Source organism: Lutra lutra, chromosome 2 (genome assembly GCF_902655055.1).
Source record: "Lutra lutra chromosome 2, mLutLut1.2, whole genome shotgun sequence".
NCBI lineage: Eukaryota > Metazoa > Chordata > Mammalia > Carnivora > Mustelidae > Lutra > Lutra lutra.
Window position 1 is genome coordinate 174,047,421 of NC_062279.1, and position 27,013 is coordinate 174,074,433.

Here is a 27,013-nt window from a genome sequence, read left to right on the forward strand (position 1 = left end):
CTTACAGGAGCCTTACTGTCGGGAACCAGTAAAAAGTACTCCCAGCGCTAGCCAGTCATCCTGGGTGATGTGGAGAACTGCTGTTGCTTCCCTAAGTTACCACCTGGCCGGAGAGACCCTCCTACCACCGGCAAATGATGTTTTAATTTGTTTGGATCTTGGTGGAACTCACTTGGTGGGTTTTGATCTTGGTGGAACTCACAAGATAATGGCTTGATGATAAGACAGTGCTTTTTGAGAACAAAAAATTTAAACAGGATGTATAAGATAACAGCACTGCACAACATGGAAATGATCCTAAAAACATCACATGAAGCCAACCCAAGACCTGGCTAAAAGGGACAGGATCAGAGGAAGGTTCCATACCAGAGGTGACCTTCACCTTGCTGTCTGGTCAAGGTAAGGTAAGTCAAGTAATTTTAGCCTAAGCCAGTGTTTTAAAAATAAGAAAGCTCCTGATCAAGGATCTGATTTCTAAGAAGTTATAGAAATGGGACTGAAATGACATTGAATCAATTGTAAATGGCATATAAAACTTTCTAAATATAACATAGTGACTAAATGTGTAAGTTCTAGAGTTAAGCCTTGGTTCAAATCCTGCCTCTGCCCCTTTTTGGCTTTGGAAACGTGGGCAAATGAGTTCCTGTTACCAGATTTCTGTTTTCACAAAAATAATATCCCTTACCTCATAATGGGAAGACGAAATGAGATAATTTACTAGACTAAAAATATTTAGTCCAGTGCCTGGGATATAGTAAGTGCTCTAATAAATGTTGGCCAGGACCAAGGGTTTCAGGTACTTCTCTTTAGTGACCTTGTAGAACCCTGGGAGATAAATGTTACAATCCTCTCTTCAGAGAAGAAACAACGGTAGAGACTCAGAGAGGTTAAGTAACTCATGAAGATCACACAGCTAATAAGCGATGGAACCCAAATTCCTCCACAAGCCTCCTGACTCCTAGATTTAGGATGTTTTACATTTACATTTAGGATGTAGAGTATAGGTGAGAAATTAAACACCAGCCAGTCATTTAACATGTGCTTTAAAATTGTATAGTTTCGCAGCATTGTACAATGTTCTTCTCTTCTTTGCGTGATTCACCAGTTTCTGCTGCAATAAACCAAGGTGTAGAGGATATCCTACATTTTGAGCCCTGGAATTTGGAGGAGTTTCATTTCTTTGATGCTACTTAGGGCTCGTGATGATGTATGAAGAATCCATGAATTATACATTAGAGTGTTATTCGTATTTGGGTTTTTTTCTGTTATTGGTAAAACCTAATCAATATCTCTGAGAATGACTCACTTACAGTCAAAAGGCAACAATGACTCCTTATTATAACTTCCTTGTTCTGGGCACTAGATGTCACACTAAGTAAAGTTTTAGAAGTTATTCTTCAAAGTAGGGTGTGGCATCATCCAAACTGTGTCTGTGAAGAACCATAGCTTTCCATTTCGAGTAGAACGCAGGAAAGATGTACTTCCGCTAACAAAAGAATTCAGGAGCGGGACACCTGGGTGGCTCAGTTGGTTAAGCAGCTGCCTTCGGCTCAGGTCATGATCCCAGCGTCCTGGGATCGAGTCCCGCATCGGGCTCCTTGCTTGGCGGGGAGCCTGCTTCTCCCTCTGCCTCTGCCTGCCATTCTGTCTGCCTGTGCTTGCTCTCTCTCCCTCTCTCTCTGACAAATAAATAAATTTAAAAAAAAAAAAGAATTCAGGAGAGAGAACTGGTCATCAAAAAATAAGCTAGGGCAAACGTAAATGTGCCCAATGTTTTGTAAATCAGTTATACCTCAGTAAAGTGTATGTGTGTGTGTGTGTGAGAGAGAGAGAGAGAGACTGGAGTAGCAGCATTGTATCATGTATACTAAACAGACACATCCCATTTATATGAACATAAGCGTGGTGTTTCCTTCCAGAAACAAAGTAACTTTTCTAGAGGCAGTTAATGCAGACATACCCCTAATCAATCGGATTCTGAGATGGTGAGAAGCTGGTTTTCCCTAGGTAAAGAATCAGACATGGCCCTCCCGCAAAAGGGGCAAAGAAGGTGAAGGAGTTAGTGACAGGGTCTTCACTGAACCCTGTAGGGCTTTCACAAGGAAGGTGTAGCCCATGCCTCCCGGCCTTCTCCAATTCATTTTCTTTATTTTAGCCCTCAGAGAATCATGACTGTGATTTGGATGTACATTATTTCCTTTGGAATATATATATTTTTAAGATATGTTAAGGAATATGGACTCAGGGTATAACTTAGTTCAGTGATATTCTATAACTTCAAGGTGCTACCAAAACTCCAGTAAGTTTTCACTGAAATGCTTGGAATTTACCAGAAGCTAGAGAGAATGAATTTCAGCCTTAGTTTTAGCAGTTATAAAGCATGTGGGTTTTTTTTTTTTAGTAACCCGATCATAAGTTTGAACTGTATCTAATGAACTACACATGAATATAGACATATTTCTGCATGAAATTAATATGGTAAACATTGTAAATAATGTTTTGTAAGTTTCCCTGTTTTCTAGGTAGCATACAATGACAGGTGATTTCCACTGGATCTAATTAGTCCTCTCTCTGGTAAATATCAGTGCCCCGATTATGTTAAGATCACTCTGATAAATGAAGTTACAACAAATACTGTTCTTTGGGTTTGGGATTTATCCATGTCTTTCTCTTATTCAGGAGATGAACAATTGGTCATTTTGACAGTGCTTTCTAAGAGCAGCTGCTTCTCTTTGGTTCCCAAATCCTGCCATGATTTGGGACTTTTCCCCCACACGCAACAACTAATATTGTTGGGTTTTAATAACCTGGTGTTGCCTGGGTTCCTAGTGCAATCTTTCCCTTTCTCCCTGCACGCAAAGGGGAAGGCGAGTGCTGGCACAATGGCAAGCCAGGCTGTTTCTCCTTCAAGAAACCAAAAAGCCACTTAGGACTCTGAGTAGACTATTAATTTTTGTGTTCAGTTCATGAACTTAAGAAAAGCTGCAGCTCATCATGGGGGCCTCTGAGGAGAAAAGAAAAATTTTGCTCCAGAATAAAATGTAAACAAGACTATTTCTATGCTAGGCTTAGCATAGGGTTGTGTGTGTGTGTGTGTGTGTGTGTGTGTGTGTGGTGGGATGAGGAGGTCAGCCCTGTGTGTGGAATATGTGCCCTGCTGGACTGTGGAGAATATGGATAGACGGGCCCTGCTTGGATGGGTAAAGCCAGTGTCCTTCCCCCTGACTGGCTGCTGTTCGAGCCTGCGTCCTGGCCCTTACTGCTTAGGACAACTGTCAGAGCCATTGGGTGCCCCCACTGGTTTTCTCACCAATTTGCCTTCTAATTTTGACCTGTCAGCCCCAGACCTTGCACTCTCTGCCTCTAAAGAATGACGAAACCTTTGAGGGAGCGTTTCCATTCAACAGATATGAATTGAGTGTCTGTGACGGGCTAGGCCTGCAAGGAGTCCAAAAATGAACGGTGCGTTCCTGTTCTGAGGAGTTTAGAAAAGAGTAAAGAGGATCCGTCCACACTGCTAACCGCCGCAGTCTCTTATAAGTGCGGTACACACCCACAGCTTACCACAGCGCTGGAGCGTGAGCTATGGAATTGGCAGACCAGGCGTTTTCTGTGGTGTTCCTGAACCATATTTTTATTTCCTGACAGGTCATGGATTGACAGCAGTCAAGGAAAAGGCAGGGGCCACCCTGCGGATTCATAGTGTAAATTCCAGCTCTCCGGAAGGGGCCCAAGCTGGTGCTGAAAATGGAGTCCCTCAGAGTGAGTGAGGAACTTTCTTCCGGGGCTTCTTGGACTTGGGCCGTAGTGCACTGTGTGCACAGATGGAAGCTTTCTAAGTTCAGATCAGCAGAATGAACTCTAAGAGGGTGTTTTTCTCCTTCCTGGCAGGTGTGGCCACAGATCAGAGCCCTGCCGAAAGCCCACCCACTTCGCCTGCATCCGGGTCTCGGGGCATGCTGTCAGCCATCACCCATGTAGTTCAAAACACAGTGAGTCGTTAGCTCCTTCTCTGTTTCCCCTGCATCTCCCTTTGATGTCTGTATTTACCAGTGACCTAAATACATCAGAGAAAAGATGGCCTCCCTTGTAACTTTGGATTATGGTTTTGTTACGCTTTCTCCTGCAGAGTAAGCATAACCTTGGCACCAAAATAATAAGGGCAAAAGATACATATTTTATGTTTAAAAGAAAAGATCTGCTTAGAAGGAATATTTTCAGTCTGATGTAACAGTGTCCTCTCCGACAGCTGCAAGGACAGCCTCTGGCTGGGGGAGGAGATGGGGGCCCCCTTTCTTAGAGCTGAGACAGCTGTTTTTTGGTTTGTTTTTTTTTTTTTAATTTTTTTTTTTTTTTGAGACAGCTGTTTTTGCTAGATGGTCTGGGTTTCCTAACCTTCAATTTGAAAATGATAAAGCCATTCAAATTAAAAAAAAAAAAAAATTCTGGTATGGAATTGGCAACAATATCCCGAGATGTTTCTGAAGTATTTCCAGATAACGAAGATTAACATTCTTGACCTTGAGTTCCTCATCTCCCTGAGTCCATGCAGGGGGTTTGTCTTCTGAGTTTTTACTCAGCAGCCTCATTTTCGGTCTGGGTTCACTTCTACCTTCTGAGACTTTCTTTTCCAAAGCCCCAGACTTTCCCACTAGGTCCGCCCTTCATCGAAGTCCCTATGTCCTTACTTCTCCCGTGTGATGCTTTACCAAAGTAATGCCTCATAGGATGTCAAAAGAAAAGAAACTACAGGAGGCAAAAATATACATTGCCTATATTCCCTAGTTCTTCCACAATATGCGTGTGTTAAAATCTGTTTTATAGTGTAACGATTGCTTGGCTCCCAGAGCTGAAAACAAAGTCTAAATGTCCAAGATGGAAATGAGGACTAATGGATACTCAGCGAAGTCTAATATTGCTAACAAAGCGGTAATTAAGAAGATTAGAAAATGCATATAGGCAAAATATAAGAATAAAATGTAATGCGTATAAATTCATGTAAATTCATAAACACATGCACGCATACTGTCATTGCAGTCGTGGAGTGGGGATGTTTGTACAGAAGTTGCAAAGAATGGGGCGCCTGGGTGGCTCAGTGGGTTAGGCCGCTGCCTTCGGCTCGGGTCATGATCTCAGGGTCCTGGGATCGAGCCCCGCATCGGGCTCTCTGCTCAGCAGGGAGCCTGCTTCCTCCTCTCTCTCTGCCTGCTTGTGATCTCTGTCTGTCAAATAAATAAATAAATAAAATCTTAAAAAAAAAAAAAGAAGTTGCAAAGAAATGTAAGCAGTCCTGTTTATGTGGACACTTCATGGTAATGAAGCTTGGTTGTTTTAATCTTTGTTTTTTAAGGAAAACAATGGCTGACGAGAGAATTTGCAAAAGGCTAACTGTAGGATAGAATAGTTTCTAAAGCCAGTAGTCTATGGAAATCAACCTGTCTTATTTCATGAATATACTAATTATAGACGGTTATTAGTAGTTTCTGAAATTATCCAAGGGCCATCTGACATAGCCCGAGGGTCCTACACTCCAAGACCCTAGATGAAAGAATTCACTAAATTAATGAGAATATTTGACATTTTAATAGACTGCTCCACATAATTTTGTTACTTGGGTTAACATTCTTTCAAACAAAACCAGTATTGTGATCATCTATTAATTTTATATCTTAGATACATATCTATCCATACACACAGAGCTCACAAAATTCATCTCAGGTATGCCCTGGTTTTTCCTAAGCACCCTTTCTATTTTTTTTTTAAGATTTTATTTATTTATTTATTTGACAGAGAGACACAGTGAGAGAGGGAATACAAGCAGGGGGAGTGGGAGAGAAGCAGGCTCCCCACCTAGCAGGGAGCCCGATGCAGGGCTCGATAGCCAAAGGCAGAGGCTTAATGACTGAGCCACCCAGGCACCCGTAAGCATCCTTTTCAATAATATTGTCTGTCCTACAAATTATATGACATACGCCCTTCTAAGAAAAAGAAAACAGAATGAAGTGGATATTAAACCCCTAATGGGAAAAAATTGTGACTTTATATTGATTTTAATATTTGAAGATGGTACCACTTAGGAGTTACTGACCACTGTGGAAAAGCAAAAGGCAAAGAGAAATCTCATGCCACTATCTCATCGGCAGGGTAAAAGTGTCTTAACGGGCGGTCTCGATGCTTTGGAATTCATCGGTAAGAAAACCATGAATGTCCTCGCGGAGAGTGACCCAGGCTTTAAGCGGACCAAGACGCTCATGGAGAGAACCGTTTCCTTATCGCAGGTGGGATTATATACGTTTGCCGTGTCTTCTTTCAGTCCGTAAAGTAAATACATTTTTATGTGTCTTTTTTAATGAGTGTTTTCAAGCACGTGACTTAAATTCAAATGACTTTAAGATAGTGGAGGCTGAAAATTGAGTTTCTAAGACACCTCTTTCCCCAGCCGCTTGGTTTCTCCCGGGAGACAAACACTGTTAACAGCTTCATATGGATTCTGTCAGAATGATCATATAGCCATGCATATGGGCGAACATATGTTCGTGAGCTAGAGATACAGATATGCAGATATGTAGACACATACATACTTTTTCAGATAAATGGCAGCCTACTAACCACATTCTTTTGTACCTTGCTTTACTCACTTAATAATTTCTTTTTTTTTTAATATTTTATTTATTTATTTATTTGTCAGAGAGAGAGAGAGAGACAGTGCACAAGCAGGCAGAGGCAGAGAGAGAAGCAGGCTCCCCACCGAGGAGCCCGATGTGGAACTCGATCCCAGGACCCTGGATCATGACCTGAGCTGAAGGCAGTGGCTTAACCAACTGAGCCACCCAGGCGTCCCACTCACTTAATAATTTCTTGAAGAAATTTCTTGAAGAAATGGTTACATTTAGCCCACCCAGGCTGCTGTAACAGAGTGCTAGAGACTGGGGTCTTCAAGCAATGAACACTGATTTCTCATAGTGCTGGAGGCTGTGAAGCCCAAAGTCAAGGTGCTAGCAGATTCGGTGTCTGGTAGCGGTCCGTTCCCGGCTCATAGACAGCTATCTTCTTGCTGTATCCTCACGCAGTGGAAGAGGGAAGGAGTTCTGTGGGCTCTCTCTTGTATGATCACTAATCCCACTCATGAGAGCTCCGTCCTCGACCCAGTCCCCTCCCAAAGGCCCCACCTCCAAATACCATCACACCAAGGACTAGGTCTCAACATATGAATTTTGGGGGGACACAAGCATTCACATTGTAGCATTATTGTATGTATTCCAGATTTCCCACGTTCTACCCCTGTGACCTTGAACAGGTTACTTAACCCCTCTGTGCCCTGGTTTACTCACTTGTACTGGGTAGAACATCAGTACCTGCCTATGGCTTTGATGTAAGGATTCAATGAATTAGCATAGTACCCGGGTCAGGAATGCCTGTTACTATTGTTGTCATTATTATGTGTCCATATAATAGGTAGAAATGATATTTCATTGGAATTTTAATTTATAGTCCTCTTAGTATATATGCAAGGATGGGCTTCTCTTCTCACACTTCTAGTTTTAATGTTTCCCGATACACCCCTCCCCCCCCCCACCCCCCGGCCTTGAGAAATGTGAAGAATTGACTCCTTGGGCCACCTGGCTGGCTCCATTGGTGGAGCATGTGACTCTTGATCTCAGGGTTGTGACTTCAAGCCCCACATCGAGCGTAGAGCTTACTTTAAAAAAAAATTTTTTTTAATCTGTGTTTTGCTTACTTAGAGTAGTTACGTAAATTAAAAATACCCTTTACCTTATTTTCCAAATATAAAACAATAATGCTGAACTTGCTCTTTTGGTTGGCACATGCCCAGTTCATGCTCTGCGGGGCCAGCAGGCCGCTTGTCCCTGTCCTCCCCAGCAGTCAGATACACCAGGTCTGTCTTTGCCTTCCCAAAATCAGGAGCAGCTGATTCAGCCCCGGGTTTTGTAAATTTCACAGGCAGGACAAACATAGCTTCTCAGCAGTTCAGGACTAGAAAGCCACCGAGGACCTATCACTGACATCGTGTTCGTGGCAGTTCCCGAAAAGCTTTTGTTTTAAGCTATTTCCTCTCATCTCTTCCAGAGTAACCCTCATATAACCACTCTGATATTATAGATCAGGTCGGGACTTGGCAGGATCCCCTAAACCACCACCCAACTGATCTTTAAAAAGAAAATAGAGGGGTACCTGGGTGGTTCAGTCAGTGAAGCATCTTCGGTCAGCTCAGGTCAGGTCATGATCCCAGGGTCCTGAGATTGAGTCCCGTGTCCAGCTCTCTGCTCAGCGGGGAGCCTGCTTCTCCCTCTACCTCTGTTCCTCCCCCCTGCTTTGTGCTGTGTCTCTCTCTCAAAGAAATAAATAAAATCCATTAAAAAAAAGTTTAAGAAGAAAAAGAAACTAGATTTATATTAATCAGGTAATTAATACTAGATGTTGCAAAACAGAAGCAACACAGAAAAACCAACCCCCAAGGATCAGTGTGGCTAAGAACAGAAGAAAGCCTATCTTTTGCCTATGGTGTGAGCGTTTCTGTCCAGGGACTCTCTAGGTAGTTCTTTTCTGAGCCCCTATCCCATGACTCCACCATCCTAAAATGCTTCACCTCTAGCCTCCTAGAGAGGGGAAGGTGAAATGGGGAGGGCTAGGTGGGACAATGTAGGACTTTACCCTCATTCCTTTGGCCAAAACTTGGCACATAGTCTACCTAATTCAGTTCAGCGGGCTCAGAAATATAGTTTAGCCACATGTCTGGGAGGAAAAGGATATTTGATGAGCAGGTAGGAATATTTTTGCTACAAGATTTCATATGTCTATAAAATTTCTATATACATGTGTATACAACTATGTATTATGTATTACACAAAAGTGCATACAAGCATACATATATATCTATAAGAATATATGTAGATATATAAATTTGATTCTAGTTAAGAAACTGATAATGTGGGGAGAGTGTGACCTAATGCACCTCTAATTCACACAGATCACCGCAACACTACCTACTCCAACCTACTGCCACACAGTAATTTTTCATTCATTCATTCATTCCTTTATTCATTCCAGAGATGCATTTTGAATGTCCACTATGTGCCAGGCACTGTTACAAGCACTTGAGCTATACCAGTAGCCAAAATGGATAAAAATCCCTGTCCTTAAGGAGTTTTTGTTCCAATGAGGAGAGACAGACAAACCATCGACATCATCTAGTATTTTAAAAGATGATTGAGTGCTGTGGGGGAAAAAAAAAAGCAGGAAGAAGGTAGTCAAGAATGTGGAAGTGAGAGGCAGGTTAGGTATTAAATTGGATTGTTAGGGGGGTGGCCTCATGGAGATGATGACATTTGAGCAAATATTGAAGTAGATGAGGGTCTTGACCATGCTGAAATCTGAGTGAAGCACATTGCATGTAGCAAGAGCAGCTTGTACAAAAGCCCTGGGGCAGGAGTGTCTAGCGTGGATGAGGAAGAAGGATTCTACATGGTGGGAAGGAAGTGAGCCAGAAGGAGAACTGTTACAGATGAGGATAGAATACTAATGGGGAACAGGTCATGGCAGATCCTGGAGGGCATTTGCAGGGACCTCAGGTTGAACCGTTAGTGAAATGGTGAAACCATTACAGCATTACTAAAAGAGGAGTGACAAGATCTGCCTGTAACAGGAGCACTTTAGTTACTGTGTTGAAAACAGACTGGGTATGGGGAGGGCTGAGGGCAGGGAGACCAGGTGGAGTGGGTACCAGCGCAGGCTCTCCCAGGAACAGGGGCCAAGATGGCCTTAAAATGTGGGGATTTTATTAGGGGAAATGCTGAGCAAGAAGGTGGAGGTGGGGGGCAAGAAGGCTGGCAGGGTCATCAGACCAAGATGCAAGGCTGACCCCAGGGATGGGGAATGGGAGAGAAGATGGGGCAGAAGCATCCTAGGCTGCTGTACCCTATGAGGAAAGCTGGGCAGAGCCCTTGGACAGTCCTTCAGCTGATGTCCCCAGACAGGTCTCCCCATTGTCCCTGCTGCACTGGTGATGATCACGGGAGGCATGGACTGCAAAGTACAGCATCCAGGGCAGGGCCCTTGGTCACTGGTTCTGCAGCTCTCACTGCCTCCTCAGGGGGCAAGTGCTGTTACCTAAGCAGGGGGACGTGGTGGCTCATTGTGGAGCCCTGGAGGGGGGGGGTGAATGCTGATTCCAGGGATGTTCTGAAGGTCGACCCAGACTTCCCAATGGAGGAAACTTGGGGTGTGAGATAAGGAGGCAGCAAGAGCAACCCCACGGTTGTTGGCATGAACAACTCAAAGGATGAAGCTGCCATCCGTTGACATAGGGAAGCCTGTTGGATTTTTCCTTATCCACACTCAGTAACTACAGAAGCCCACAATGTTCCTGACTTCTCCCATGTTCTGTCCCAGCGACACAGGGTGGTTTCCGGACCCACAGACACAAGTCTCCAGAGCTGCCCTTCATCTGGAAGACTCCCTCGCCACGACCACTCCCTGCTCTTTCACACCATCTCCTTTTCCTTTCCACATGGAAAATAGACCAACATCCTGTGGAAACCCAGCTCTTCTTTACACAACTTTAATTTCACTCCATCTTTTGAGGGAACCCAAATCATTCCAGAGCGACTTTCCCCCTTCGTTTTCATCCCTTGCCCTGTGTTCCAAAGCACAGATTTAGAGATGGAAGTTGCTCTGGGGAAAGGAAGCAATTTTGGTGTCACTTTGTTGTTTTGTTTTACCACCGCCAAGCCAGGAAGATCAGTGGGACTAGTGGGGTTTTATTTTAAGTGTTAAAAATCCCCAGTGATCATTTGATGGAGTTGTTTTGAAAACCTTAAGATTCAGAGCTTGTATATATGTAGTCTTAAAGACAGACAGAGAGGAGAATTCTGTCGGAAGCCCAGTGAATTTTTGGCTAACGGCCTCAAAAAACCTGAAAGGAGAAGGAGCTTGACAGTTTTATTGACACGCAGTAAAAACGACAATCTGTTCTTCCGTGATCTTCAGCTTGTGAATTTGTGGCCACCACTGTGTTTATGGTGCTCTCCGTAGATACTAAAGAACTCTATAAACATAATGCCCAGTAAACTTAATGAGGACTCAAATAAAAAATGCTTTGAATCGTAGAAAGCAAGTACAGGAAATTGGGAGTGACTGAGGGACTTGTGTTCATTTTGTTCTCTTTACGTAATCGACAAAAAAATAACTGGAGAAAAATGATGAATGTGGAGAGGAACTCCACTCTCCGTCAGACTTCTCAAGAACTGATAAGCTAATATCCTTTTTTGTATTCAGGAAATATATTATCTGATGAGGAATACATTATGAGTTTATATTTTATTAATTTTTGTCATCAAAGATGGTTAATAACCACACACATCAAGTTTTTAAAATAATGTCACACCAATCAAAACAGGCTTGTGGCTGCTTTGAGTTCTGCCTGGTACAGAAGTTGCAATGAACCTTATCACAACAGATTAGACTTTTCCTGTGTACATCAATTTGATCACTGTAGAAAATTTGGATATTCCAGAAAACAAGAAAATTAATCACACACATAGAAAACACTTCAGCAAAAACCGCTGTTCATTCAGCTTCTGTTTTGCTTCTTTCCAATCCTGGACCCAAGCATAGAATTTTTGCTTTGTTTGGGTGTGTACATAATGAACATGTAAGATTCGAAGTGGAATAGTCTGGAAATATTCCACTTTCCAGAATATTCTAGAATATTCTGGAACATTCCACCTTCCAGAATGGGAAACCTGTCAGTGGAAGCAATGAAAGAATCATTTTGTTAGAAATTCCCAAGTGACACAAAGACAGAGCCAGCCCTCATCTCTCCCTACATCGTACACAGGAAATGAGGCTTTCGAGCCCACATCCAGGGTACAAACTTTGTGTGTTTCTGCAGATGTTAAGGGAAGCCAAGGAGAAAGAGAAGGAGAGACTGGCCCAGCAACTGACAGCCGAGAGGACTGCCCACTATGGGATGCTGTTTGATGAGTATCAAGGTTTGTCACACCTGGAAGCTCTGGAAATTCTATCCAACGAAAGTGAAAGCAAGGTATGTGTGCCTGGTCGCTTAAAATACCACGGTCACTAATGTGTTTTCTCACACATGGAAGAAACTGGGAAATTGAAAATATCTCATTTTGGGAGCCTCGTTAGTATTATGCTGAGGTCACAAATGTCCTACAGCCTGTTGAGCAACCCCCCGCACCCCGTCATGTGCCATCTTATTTCCTGTCTGTCCTGTGCTAAGCTGTTACCCCACCCCAACCCCAAGAGGACCAGCAAATTAGGAATCCTCCCTGCCCCCGGCTCATGGTACAGAAGGCTGCTCAGAAACTCGGCTGTCAGGCTCCTGGCCCCATGCTTCCCTTTGGTGACGTAGTCCTTGGACCAGGGGTGCCCTATCAGGCCAGGTTGCCATTCCCACCCTGGGAAAACAAAGCAGCCGAGGTTTCTTCCAGAGATTTCATATGGTTTTAGGGGTCTGGAGTGGTTTATTCACCCATTTGTTAAAATGCCTGGGCCACCAAGGGCAGGATCGTCTTCCTGGGAGTGAAAGCTCTCTTTGAGAATGTTCCTGAACAGAAACCTGGGATATACCTAACGGCCCTGCGCATTCACATTCCCCCACTGGGATCTCAAGAATCAAAATAGAAATAGCAGACATCAGCAGGGTTTGGAGATTTTTTTTTTTTTTTTTTAAGGATCTATATGGGCAGGAGGGTTATTTAGCAAATACTCATACGGCCCTTATATAGTCACTCTTCTAAGCAGTTTAAAACTATTAATTCATTGAATGGTACATACAGCTCTTTTATGTGAAGGTCAGGCTGGGAGTCTTTCTGGTGGAGCCCACAGGGCAGCACCCTGGGAACTCCTGCAAGAGGCTCTGGGTCATCTCAGTGACATTGGCCGGAGAGAAGCAGGGTTGGAAGTGACCTTTAGAACGGAGAAGTGATTCTTGACTCTCTCTCACCCATGTCCTCTAAGTTGGGACTCGGAGGGGGCTGAGACATTCCTGATGCCCACCTAGGTGGGGAAAAATGACCTCTGCCAAGAACCAAACAGGTTGGAAATCCTCTTCCTCCAGATGATCGAGTTACGTGGTACTATCTGGGCTTATTTTCTCTTGTTTCTATCCATGAGCCATCAGTGAGAGTCTTCCGGTGAAACTGTGAGAGGTTGATTTTTTAAAAAAACAAAATCATCCCTCATATACAGATACAAAATGAACATGAATTAAAGAATCTGTTTAGTTCCCTTATTGCATGAAGGAACCAAGCAGATGTTATAATGGGTTCAAGGAGGAAAGCCCACGCACACATCTGTATGGAGAAATGAATGAAATGAATGTGCAAATGGACATAAACCTGGTTTTTCCCAGGAGGGGAGGTTGGCCCTCTGCTAGACAGAATCTCTTCACCTGTCTAGAGACCAGAATTATTTCACACTGCTATCAGTGAACTACAATCTAAACAGTTGTGAAATTGCTCCCACAGACTCAGATAATCTGATAATGTGTGCTCTAGAAAATGCAATTTTCCAAATTGTTCCTATAAAAGCTGGGTTTCGAGTCAACCATTATGTGATCAAATACCACTCAATAGCTGTATGATTTTGGACCCATCTCACTTCAGTCTCCTTATCTGTGAAAGGGAAATAATAATGAAACCTACCTCGTAGGAGTATTAAGAGAATTAAATGAGATAATCTGTGGAAGCAAGTTCAGCTCATTCAATACATAATAAGTACTCAATCAATGTTCACTGCCTTTTTATACATTCTTGCATAGGCATCTGTATCGATGATGTTTTATTTTACATGTATCCTTATGTTATTTGTACATGTGTGTGTGTTATTATTAAAAACATGACAGCAATACTTCATCCCTTGAGGTTATCATGGTGTAGAGACATCCCACTCTGGCAATTTCATTGCAGGTCTCAGCTGTGAAAGAGTCCCAGGTCCCCAGAAAAGAGCCCCAAAGGGCTGATGTTGCTAAGAAGGGGATTTGGTCCCTAGAGGGATACATTTCCCTCTGTTTGCACACTGCTCCGACAAGCTCTGCTTTCTTTCCCTCAGCCTAGAGATTTTTATAGTAGTATTCATGGTAAGGAATGCAGAATGCTTTCTTGGATTAGTAACGATAGTTACTGCGTGCTGTAATAAACAAATCCTAAAAACGTACAAGTCAAAATCAGTCGGGGGCGCCTGGGTGGCTCAGTGGGTTAAAGCCTCTGCCTTCGGCTCAGGTCATGATCCCAGGGTCCTGGGATCAAGCCCCGCATTGGGCTCTCTGCTCAGTGGGGCGCCTGCTTCCACCTCTCTCTCTCTGCCTGCCTCTCAGCCTGCTTGTGGTCTCTGTCTGTCAAATAAATAAATAAAATCTTTAAAAAACAAAAAAAACAAAATCAGTCGGAGCTGTCCTTCTTTCTGTGATAGTCCCAGATGGGTGTGGCTGGTCATTGGGCGGCTTTCCTGTTCAGGGATTATTCAGGGGCCAGATTCTGTCCATCTTATGGCTCCCCTAGACCCATCCTGATTTTCACAGTCCTCTAGCAAGCATACAAATGGAGACCCCTACTGGGATTGTCAGATTTAGCAAAAACAAAAACAAATAAACAAACAAAAAACCATAAGATGACAAGTGAAACTTCAACTTTTGATAAACAAAGGATACTTTTTTAGTGTAAATATGTCCTCTGCAATATTTGAGACACACCCTCATACTAAGAAAATATTGTTTATCTAGAATTCACATTTAACTAGACCTCCTATATGCACCAAATACTTAGAAGTGAAAGGACTTTTGGGGCGCCTGGGTGGCTCAGTCGGTTAAGTGTCTGCCTTCAGCTCAGGTCATGAGTCCGGGGTTCTCCCTCTGTCCGCTCCCCCTGCTTGTGTTCACGTGCTCTCTGTCAAATAAATAAAATCTCAAAAAAAAAAAAAATTAAAGGGCTTTTGAAACAAACTATTGAAGAAAATATATTGTCATCCTACTTTTATAACGACTTTGAAAACCAGGTTCCCATTCAGAATTCTCAAATCCCTCACATTTCCCCACCACCCTCCTGCCTGCTCTCATCCCTTTATTTTCAGCTGTCTCTCCCTTCACGGAGCTTTCTGTGCACATGCGAGGATGACCTGGTTCAAGCTGTACCTGCAGCCCTTCCAACAGCTAACGTTTGGATGGTCCCACCACAAGCAGCACAGCCTGGGAAGAGATCCACACAGGCTGGGGAAGGGAAATGTTAGTAACTTTAGTACCTAGAGAATGGTCTGGAAGGAGGAACATGGGCTCTGCATGGGCACATCCCTTTGGCCTTGTGGACTCCTTTGGGTCTGAGTCTAAAGTATTGGCTGTCATCATCCTCTAGGGCCTCCTTGTTGTCTGTATCCTTCCAGCATAAGGACAGAGAGTATAGCGGGTACACTCCCATTTTAAAAAATTCTTTATTTATTTTTAGAGCAAAAGGGAGAGTATGAGCAGGAGGGGCAGAGGGAGAGGCAGAGAGACCCTCAAGCAGGCTCCCCACCCACAGAGCCCCTTGTGGGGCTCGATCTCACAACCCTGAGATCATGACCTAGGTGGAAACCAAGAAACAGATGCTCAACCAACGTACCACCCAGGTGCCCCCACTCCCATTTTGTAAGACCATTGACCCAGAAATGATACACATCACCTCTGTTGACATTTCATTGGCTAAAACTTTGACACATTGCATGGAAATATCGGGAATTACTATCATTACTATTCTGTTAGATTGATTCTAGGATAGCAACAGGCATGGCAGTGTAGTATACTATAAATCTTAAGAAAAAACCTGGTAATTTTTATTGCTGTTATACTTAATAACAACAACAACAACAACAAAACAGTAAACAAGAATATTCAAAATGGCACCCCATACTCCCTTTCAGGGAAAAGATTGACAAGGCAGATTGTCTACCCTTGTGTTCCCAACAACACTTAGTGCATTGCCAAGCATAACAGTCAGCATTCTATGAATATATATTGAGGAGTGCATGATTATTACTGGATTGAAGTAAAGATTTATTGCTTGTCCCCTTGAAGTAATGAAATGAACCAGGAGGAAGCAAAAGAGATACTGTGGTAGAAAGATGCTGACAAGAGAGTCCTTTGCTAAAAAGAACCCTTCCCAAAGGATACCCAAAGCATTAAAGCCCAGTACCTTCCCTCCTAGAGGATGGAGACATGGGGAAACCATGATGTCCTACATGTGTATACACATTTTCACTAGTGTTGTGCTCAAGTACATGTATTCAATAATTACCTTTTAATTTTACTCTTAGAAGACTGCTATGTAGAAAATATATCTAAAGTGTAGGAATCTGCTGTGGTCTCTGTAGGACCCTGAGGCCTAATCATGAGCGTATGAGTGGAAAAGAAGGCTCTGAAAAGGTCAGAGCAGAAAGGCATGGTGGCAACCATCCAGCGGGGTCCATTTGCTTCCACCTGCCGAACTGTCCAGCTAATGGGTTTTGTGTTGATGACTTCCTGCCGAGCATCTCCCCGAGCCTCCTTGCCAATTGCATTATGCCCTGGTGATATGCCTTACGATTTTTAGGAAATTGGTGTCCTGGCTCCGTGATGCCCTCTCTAACTCTCTCACTTATCCGGGTGTGTGAATCTACATAACGAGTATTAAAACACATTCCAAAGGGCATTGCGGCTCCTCTCCTGGCTCTCCCTCCAGAGCAAGTGTGTGACCTGCAGAATGAAAACAGAAAAACCTTACTACTTCATAATCCTGCTTTTTTTTTTCCAGAAAAGAAACGATTTGCTCATTTATTTAACAATATTGATCGAGTAGTTTCCATTATGTCACATTCTACTTTTGGCCTATATTTTATTATTCTGTTATTTATTTTTCTTTTTTTAAGTTCAATTAGCCAACATACAGTACATTATCAGTTTCAGATGCAGTGTTCAATAATTCATCGTTTATCACCCAGTGCTTATCACATCACATGCCCTCTTTAATGCCCATCCCCCAATTACCCCATCCCCAAACCCACCTCCCCCCTACTTCATTTTTTATATGGTTCTCCATGCACTTTGGCCATTTTGGAAATTCAGATCAGTCTTCAGATTTGCGGCCAATGACTGGCCTTGTACGCAAATAATTTTTAAGTATTTACAGATGTCAGTTTCAAAAGAGGGGCTCTGCAATGTCTACAATAGCCAAACTATGGAAAGTGCCTAGATGTCCATCAACAGATGAATGGATAAAGAAGATGTGGTTTCTATATATAATGGAATACTATGCCTCCATCAAAAGAACTGAAATCTTGCCATTTGCAATGACATGGTTGGAACTAGAGGGTATTATGCTGAGCGAAATAAATCAATCATAGAGAGACAAATATCATATGATCTTTCTGACATGAGGAATTTGAGAGGCGGGGCAGGGGGATGTGGGGATAGGGAAGGAAAAAATGAAACAAGATGGGATCAGGAGGGAAACAAACCATAAGAGACTCTTAATCTCACAAAACAAACTGAGGGTTGCTGGGGGGAAGTGGTGTGTGAAGAGGGTGGTGGGGTTATGGACGTTGGGGAGGGTATGTGCTATGGTGAATGCTGTGAAGTGTGTAAGCCTGATGACTCACAGACCTGTACCCCCCGGGCAAATAATACATTATATGTTAATAAAAATAATTTTTTATTGATTTGATTTGAAATCAAATTCAATGTGATACGATACATTATCACAATGAAGACAATGAGCAGGCAGGATATCAGTTCAAGCATCATCCTCTGTGATCTCTCCCCGCCCACACTCTTGCCTCCCCCAGGGGTACTGAAGTTCCCTCCCTGGTACCTTGCTGCCACTCTGCTCACATCTGTCATGGCTGTTAGCAATTAACCTGGGCCTCCCTCCTCTAGACTGTAAGATCCCAGAGGACAAAATTGTGTCTTGTGTGTTTTTGGAACCCCAGTTCAATAACCCACATCTAGCAAGTATATATATATATATATATAGAGAGAGAGATGTAGATGTATATCTGTATATATGAAACCGTTCTTTATGTGTTTATGTGTATATATTATATATACATATATTAATATTCTTACATATTATATGTTAATCTACATCATATATATATAATTGCTTGACCTTCACTTCAAGCATTTTTTAAGTTTTTCTTTTTTAGTAATCTCTACACTAAATGTGGGGCTCGAACTTATGACTCCAAGATCAAGAGTCTCATGCTGTTCTGCCTGAGCTGGCCAGGCGCCCCTACAAGTACTTTTTTTTAAATTAACATATAATGTTTTATTTGCCCTGGGGGCACAGGTCTGTGAATCATCAGGCTTACACATTTCACAGCACTTGCCATACACATACCCTCCCCAATGTCCATAACCCAGCCACCCCATCCTTCTCTTCCCACCCCCCCAGCAACCCTCAGTTTGTTTCATGAGATTAAAAGTCTATTATGATTTGTCTCCCTCCCAATCCTACCTTGTTTCATTTTTCCCTCCCTACCCACCATGATCCCCTGCCCTGCTTCTCAAATGCCTCATATCAGAGAGATCATATGACAGTTGTCCTTCTTTGATTAACTTATTTCGCTCAGCATAGTACCCTCTAGTTCCATTCACATCATTGCAAATAACATTTGGGGGGTTTTGATGGCTGCATAGTATTCTATGGTATATATATACCACATCTTCTTTTCTTTCTTTCTTTTTTTTTTTTTTTTTTTTAGCAGCGGGGAGCCTGCTTCCCTTCCTCTCTCTGCCTGCCTCTCTGCCTACTTGTGATTTCTGTCTGTCAAAAAAAAAAAAAAAAAAAAAGATTTCTATTTATTTATTTGCCAGGCAGAGAGGCAGGCAGAGAAAGCAGGGGTGGGGGAAACAGACTCCCTGCTGAGCAGAGAGCCTGATGCGGGACTCGATCCCAGGACTCTGAGATCATGACCTGAGCTGAAAGCAGAGGCTTAACCCACTGAGCCACCTAGGCGCCTCTATACCACATCTTCTTTATCCGTTCATCTGTTGGTGGACATCTAGGTTCTTTCCATAGTTTGGCTATTGTGGACATTGCTGCTGTAAACATTTAGGTGCATGTGCCCCTTCAGATCCCTACATTTATATGTTTAGGGTAAGTACCCAGTAGTGTGATTGATGGGTCAAAGTGTAGCTCTATTTACAACTTTTTTGAAGGAACCTCCATACATGTTTTCCTGTGTGGCTGCACCATTCCCACCAACAGTGTAGGAGGGTTGCCCTTTCTCCACATCCTCGCCAACATCTGTTGTTTCCTGACTTGTTAATTTTAGCCATTCTGAGAGGTGTGAGGTGGTATCTCACTGTGGTTTTGATTTGTATTTCCCTGATGCCGAGTGATGTGGAGCACTTTTTCATGTATCTGTTGACCGTCTGGATGTCTTCTTTGCAGAAATATTTCTTCTTGTTTTCTGCCCATTTCTTGGTTGGATTATTTGTTCTTTGGGTGTTGAGTTTGATAAGTTCTTTATAGATTTTGGACACTAGCCCTTTATCTGATACGTCATTTGTGAATATTTTCTCCCATTCTGTCAGTTGTCTTTTGGTTTTGTTGACTGTTTCCCTCGCTGTGCAAAAGCTTTTGATCTTGATGGAGTCCCGATAGTACATTTTTGCCCTTGCTTCCCTTGCTTTTGGTGATGTTTCTAGGAAGAAGTTGCTGTGGCTGAGGTCGAAGAGGTTGCTGCCTGTGTTCTCAAGGATTTTGATGGATTCCTTTCTCACATTGAGGTCTTTCCATCCATTTTGAGTCTATTTTTGGGCGTGGTGTAAGGAAATGGTCCAGTTTCATTCTTCCACAAGTGACTGTCTAATTTTCCCAACACCATTTGTCGAAGAGACCGTCTTTTTTCCATTGGACATTCTTTCTTGCTTTGTCAAAGATTAGTTGACCATGGAGATGAGGGTCTATTTCTGGGCTCTTTTCTGTTCCATTGATCTGTGTGTTTTTGTGCCAGTGCCGTAATGTCATGATGATTATAACTTTGTAATAGAACTTGAAGTCTGGAATTGTGATGCCACCAACTTTGGTTTTTTTCCTCAACATTCCTCTGGCTATTCGGGGTCTTTTCTGGTTCCATATAAATTTTAGGATTACTTGTTCCATTTCTTCAAAAAAAAATTGATGTTATTTTGATAGGGATTGCATTAAATGTGTAGATTGCTCTAACTAGCATAGACATTTTCACAATATTTGTTCTTCCAATCCATGAGCATGGAACTTTTTCCATTTCTTTGTGTCTTCCTCAATTTCTTTCATGAGAACTTTATAGTTTTCTGAATACAGATTCTTTGCCTCTTTGGTTAGGTTTATTCCTAGGTATCTTATGGTTTTGGGTGCAATTGTAAATGGGATTAACTCCTTAATTTCTCTTTCTTCTGTCTTGCTGTTGGTGTGTACAAGTGCAACTGATTTCTGTGCATTGATTTTTATATCCTGACACTTTACTGAATTCCTGTATGAGTTATAGCAGTTTTGGAGTGGAATCTTTTGGGTTTCCACATAAAGTATGATATCATTTGCAAAGAGTAAGAGTTTGACTTCTTTGCCAATTCAGATGCCTTTTATTTCTTTTTGTTGTCTGATTGCTGAGACTAGGACTTGTAGTACTATGTTGAATAGCAGTGGTGGTAACAGACATCCCTGCTGTGTTCCTGACCTTAGGGGAAAAGCTCTCAGTTTTTCCCATTGAGAATGGTATTCACTGTGGGTTTTTCATAGATGGTTTTGATGATATTGAGGTATGTACCTTCTATCCCTATACTGTGAAGAGTTTTGATCAAGAAAGGATGCTGTATTTTGTCAAATGCTTTTTCAGCATCTATTGAGAGTGTCGTATAGTTCTTGTTCTTTCTTTTATTAATCTATCGTATCACATTGATTGATTTGCAGATGTTGAACCAACCTTTCAGCCCAGGAATAAATTCCACATGGTCATGGTGAATAATCCTTTTAATGTACTGTTGGATCCTATTGGCTAGTATTTTGGTGAGAATTTTTGCATCCGTGTTCATCAAGGATGTTGGTCTATAATTCCCCTTTTTGATGGGGTCTTTGTCTGGTTTGGGGATCAAGGTAATACTGGCCTCATAAAATGAGTTTGGAAGTTTTCCTTCCATTTCTATTTTTTGGAACAGTTTCAGGAGAATAAGTATTAATTCTTTAAGTGTTTGGTAGAATTCCCCTGGGAAGCCGTCTGGAGCTGGGCTGTTGTTTGCTGGGAGATTTTTGATTACTGCTTCGATCTTCTTACTGGTTATGGATCTCTTCAGGTTTTCTATTTCTTCCTGGTTCAGTTTTGGTAATTTAAATGTCTCTAGGAATGCATCCATTTCTTCCAGATTGTCAAATTTGCTGGCGTATAGTTGCTCATAATATGTTCCTTTAACTGTATTTCTTTGGTGTTGGTTGTGATCTCTCCTCTTTCCTTCATGATTTTATTAATTTGGGTCCCTCTCTTTTCTTTTTGACAAGTCTAGCCAGGGGTTTATCAGTCTTATTAATTCTTTCAAAGAACCAGCTCCTAGTTTCATTGATTTTTCTATTGTTTTTTTTGGTTTGTATTTCATTGATTTCTGCTCTGAGCATTATTATTTCTCTTTTCCTGCTGCATTTAGGCTTTCTTTGCTATTCTTTCTCCAGCTCCTTTAGGTGTAGGGTTAGGTTGTATATTTGAGACCTTCCTTGTTTCTTGAAAAAGGCTTATATTGCTATATACTTTCCTCTCGGGACTGACTTTGCTGTGTCCCAAAAACTTTGAACAATTGTGTTTTCCTTTTCATTTGTTTCCATGAATTTTTTCAATTCTTCTTTAATTTCCTGGTTGACCCATTCATTCTTTAGTAGGATGCTCTTTAGCCTCCATGTATTTGAGTTCTTTTTTTTTTTTTAAGATTTTATTTATTCATTTGTCAGACAGAGATCACAAGTAGGTGGAGAGGCAGGCAGGGAGAGAAGAGGAAGCAGGCTCCCTGCTGAGCAGAGAACCCGATGCGGGGCTCAATCCCAGGACCCTGAGATCATGACCTGAGCCGAAGGCAGAGGCTTTAACCCACTGAGCCACCCAGGTGCCCCTGTATTTGAGTTCTTTCCAACTTTCCTCTTGTGATTGAGTTCTAGTTTCAAAGCTTTATGGTCCGAAAATATGCAGGGAATGATAGCCAGTTAGGTACCAGTTGAGACCTGATTTGTGAACCAGGATTGATCTATTCTGGCAATGTTCCATGTGCACTAGAGAAGAAAGTGTATTCTGTTGTTTTGGGATGGAATGTTCTAAATATATCTGTGATGCCCATCTGGTCCAGTGTGTCATTTAAAGCCTTTATTTCCTTGTTGATCTTTTGCTTAGATGAACTGTCCATTTCAGTGACGGGGGTGTTAAAGTCCCCTACTATTATTGTATTATTGCTGATGTGTTTCTTTGATTTTGTTATTAATCGGTTTATATAATTGGCTGCTCCCATGTTAGGAGCATAGATATTTAAAATTGTTAGATCTTCTTGTTGGACAGACCCTTTAAGTATGATATAGTGTCCTTCCTCATGTCTTACTGTAGTCCTTTGCTTAAAATCTAATTTATCTGATATAAGGATTGCCACCCCAGCTTTCTTCTGATGTCCATTAGCATGGTAAATTGTTTTCCACCCCCTCACTTTAAATCTGGAGGTGTCTTTGGGTCTAAAATGAGTTTCTTGTGGACAGCATATTGATGGGTCTTGTTTTTTTATCCATTCTGATACCCTGTGTCTTTTAATTGGGGCATTTAGCCCATTTACATTCAGGGGAACTATTGAAATATATGAATTTAGTGCCATTGTAGTACCTGTAAGGTGATTCTTACTGTATATTGTCTCTATTCCTTTCTGGCCTGTTACTTTTAGACTCTCTCTTTGTCTAGAGGACCCTTCCAATATTTCTTGTAAGGATGGTTTGGTGTTTGCAAATTCTTTTAGTTTTGTTTGTCCTGGAAGCTTTTTATCTCTCCTTCTATTTTCAATGACAGCCTAGCTGGATATAGTATTCTTGGCTGCATATTTTTCTCGGTTAGTGCTCTGAATATATCATGCCAGTCCCTTCCGGCCTGCCGGGTCTCTGTGGGTAGGTCTGCTGCCAATCTAATATTTCTACCATTGTATGTTACAGACCTCTTGTCCCAAGCTGCTTTCAGGACCTTTTCTTTGTCACTAATATTTGTAACTTTTACCATTTGATGATGGGGTATTGACCTATTTTTATGGATTTCAAGGGGGGGTTCTCTGTATCTCCTGGATTTTGATGCTTGTTCCCTTTGTCAAATTAGGGAAATTCTCTGCTATAATTTTCTTCAATATACCTTCAGCTCTTCTCTCTCTTTCTTCTTCTTCTGGGATCCCAGTTATTCCAGTATTGTTTCATCTTATGGTATCACTTATCTCTTGAATTCTCCCCTTGTGGTCCAGTAGTTGTCTCTCTTTTGCCCAGCTTCTTTATTCTTTGGTCTTCTATATCACTAATTCTCTCTTCTGCCTCATTTATCCTAGCAGTAAGAGCCTCCATTTTTTATTGCACCTCTTTAATAGATTTTTTTATTTCAACTTGGTTAGATTTTAGTTCTTTTATTTCTCCAGAAAGGGATTTTATTTCTCCAGAAAAGGATTCTCTAGTATCTTCCATGCTTTTTTCAAGCCCAGCTAGCACCTTAATAATCATCATTCTGAACTCTTATTCTGACATATTACTAATGTCTGTATTGATTAAGTCCCTAGCCGTTGGTACTGCCTCTTGTTCTTTTTCTGTGGTAAGTTTTTCCACCTTGTCATTTCATCCAGATAAGAATAGATGAATGAGAGAACAAAATACTAAAAGGGTAGCAATGCCCCAGAAAAATATACACTAAACAAATCACAAGAGACCTGAAACTGGGGATAGAAGAAAGGGGGGGGGGAAGAAAGGAAAAAAAAATATATATATGTATACCTACATGTAGGTATACATATATATATATATTTCTTACATATATGTATACATATGTATACATATATATATATATATATATATATATATATATAATATTAGACTGGTGAATAGAACAGAGCCACACACTTGATTTTGGGTGTATTTTGGTCTGTTAAAAGAAACTACCTCCCAAAATTTTAAAGAAAGAGAAACTTATATATATTTAAAAAATAAGGGTAAAAATGATGAAGGGATGGACTATGACTGTAAAGATGAAAATTTAAAAAGATTCTAAAAAAGGAATTGATAAGATAAGAAGTTGGTTGAGAAAAGAATTTTTTAAAAAGAGGATAGAATGTGATCAGGCTGGAGACTAGAATGAAGCCATGTGCTAGATTTAGGGTATATTTTGATCAATTAGAAGAAAATGTATCCTAAAATTTTGAAGAAAAAAAAACTATATGTATACAAAAAATAAGCCTAAATATAATGAAGGGATAAAATATGACTATAATAATATAAATTTTAAAAGATTTTTAAAAAGGTATTGATAAGGTAAAATAGTTTAAAAAAACATTAAAATAGGAAAGAGGAAAAATTTTTTAAAATAGAATAAGAAAAAAATAAAATTTAAAAAATTTAACTTTGAAAGACTAAAGGGTCATGGGGAAAAAGCCATGAATTGTATGTGTTGCTTTCCCCTAGCTCTGGAATTCTGCAGTTCTCATTGATGGGCAAACTTGGTCTTGCCTGGATGTTCTTACTGATCTCCTGGGGAAGGGGCCTGTTGCAGTGATTCTCAAATGTCTTTGCCTGAGGCAGAATTGTACCACCCTTGCCAGGGGCCAGGCTAAGCAGTCTGCTCAGTTTTGCTCTCGGGAGCTTTTTTTCCCTGAACATTTTCCATAGAGCTCTGGAGGACGGAAATGAAAATGGCAGCCTCCCAATCTCCCCAGGAGGAGCCGAGAGCTCAGGGCCCCACTCCTCAGTGAGCCCTCAGAGAAAAGCAGTCAGTCCCTCCCTTCTCCTTGGTCTCTGGGCACACTGCAAGCTCACCCAACCTAAGACTGACCGTTTCTATCTCTGGTTCATGACCCCGTTTGGAGTCTCCAAACCCAGCAGATTCCTGCTACATGCTCCTGTGCCACTCCTCCAGGAGGAGGAAGGAGGGGTTCTCCCCAGCTCTGCCACTTGTGGGATCCTTACTTGAGGAGCAGTGCCTGACTGTGCCTTGGATCATGGTTTAAGGTAACCCTGATCTTAGAGCCCCCCTCATGGGACTCTGTCTCTGCAGCCAGATTCCCCACTCAGATACCTGGGAGCTCTGCCACACTCAGGCACCCCCAGTCTTTCTGTGACCCCGAGGGTCCTGAGACCACACTATCCCTGCAAGGGTCCCCCCCCCCCCGCTTAGCCACTGGAGCTACATCCCTCAGTGGAACAAACTTCCAAAAGTTCTGATTTTGTGCTCCATTACTCCAGCGCTTGCAGGGAGCAGGCCCCTCCCCCCGCAGTCTGTCTTCCCAAATGTAGCTTCACATTCACTTCTCCACACGTCCTGCCTTCCAGACAGTGGTTGATTTTCTGTTCCTAGAATTGCTGCTCTTCTTCTCTTCTCTCTCCTGTTGAGTTTGTAGGTGTTCGGAATGGTTTGATAACTATCTAGCTGAACTCCTGGGACCTGATGATATTTAGGTCTCCTACTCCTTCGCCATCTTGTTCCTCCCTCTACAAGTACTTTTTAAGTACATTATTTCACTGAATCCTCAAAATAACCTTCCAACGTAGATGCTATTCCATCCTCATTTTACAGATAAGGAAGGAAAGTTTAAATAAATTACCTGAGGGCACATAATTCATCAGTGAGGGGCTCATATTTGAATTCAGAGTTGACAGCACTGGTGTTTTTACCCACGAGGCTAGAAGGGCTACAGCCAAATTTATTTAGCTTCTGCTGTTTGCACCTGTGTAACATTCACATTTGCTGTTTCATTTACCCTCACAAAGGATCCCAATGAAGTGTGGGTCTCATGTTAAAATTTTAAAAACTGAGGCCCTGGGGGCATATGTCACTCACCCAAAGGCACCCAGTTAATAGGCAGTAAATCCAGCATTCCACCCGGCCTTGCCCCCACACCACCAAAGCCCCTCAGTCCCGGCAGAACTGGCAACAGCCCCTCGTAAATGTGATTAACGGGAAAACAAGATGACAGTTACGCTGACCCATTTCTTTTTTCAGGTTCAGTCATTTTTAGCATCCCTCGATGGAGAGAAGCTGGAACTCTTTAAAAACGACCTGATTTCCATTAAAGACATCTTTGCAGCCAAAGAATTAGAGAATGAAGAGAGTCAAGAAGAACAAGGTAAAGGAAAATCATCAGTTAAACTGCCAAACAGGCGGTTCATAAAGACAACCCTTTGAACAGGGGGTGCTTTCATTCAAGAGCTCCTCCTCCTCACTTCCAAAGTGCTCTGTGCACCTGCTCCGTGACTGGAGCTGGCCACGGGGCTCTGTGGTCCCCTCGTTCTCCGGGTGAGCACTCCTATGGGAGGTGTCTTCATCGCCCTGGTGGGAGCACAGCTCCTGGCACCCGGCAGGTGCACAGGAAACAGGGGTGCACAGAGCAGTGGAGAACGGGGCACACTGAGCATGGCCCTGTGACTGAAGTTTATGCCCTGATATCTAATTGTTCATCTGCATGCGGTGGGCAGGTCTCTCCATGGATTTCTTTGGCATGCTTTTGTTATTATTTTTGATGCCTATATTGAGGAATTAAGGTGTATTTGTAAGTGGCCTGCCCTCTGTCTCCAGCCACCCAGTGACAGGACCCCCCAAGGAGACGAGGACCTGTTTCATGCCAAACAAGTCTTCCTTGAGAGGGGGGAAACCCGACTCCCTCTGCCTCCCCCACCCCCCAACATTTGTGCCCTGGCTCTCAAATAAACAAATAAAAATCTTAAAGAAAAAAATATCGAAGGTAATTTTAAAAAAAGAATTGCTTTAAGTTGCCCATTTAGGAGCAGAATAT

At 42.1% G+C, this 27,013-nt stretch overlaps 1 protein-coding gene across 5 annotated transcripts in view; it reads left to right on the top strand.

Annotated features, from left to right (window-relative positions):
• FAM114A1 (family with sequence similarity 114 member A1) overlaps window positions 1-27,013 on the top strand; it is a 95,190-nt gene that overhangs the window by 31,274 nt on the left and 36,903 nt on the right. For all 5 annotated transcript variants that reach the window (XR_007125305.1, XM_047719110.1, XM_047719112.1 and 2 more), the window contains 5 exons: window positions 3,649-3,762; window positions 3,892-3,992; window positions 6,144-6,278; window positions 11,912-12,064; window positions 26,224-26,347. Coding sequence is in view for 4 of the 5 variants with exons in the window: in XM_047719110.1 (XP_047575066.1) it covers window positions 3,649-3,762; window positions 3,892-3,992; window positions 6,144-6,278; window positions 11,912-12,064; window positions 26,224-26,347 (627 nt within the window). In the remaining variant the exon portion in view is untranslated. The remainder of the gene's footprint in view (window positions 1-3,648; window positions 3,763-3,891; window positions 3,993-6,143; window positions 6,279-11,911; window positions 12,065-26,223; window positions 26,348-27,013) is intronic.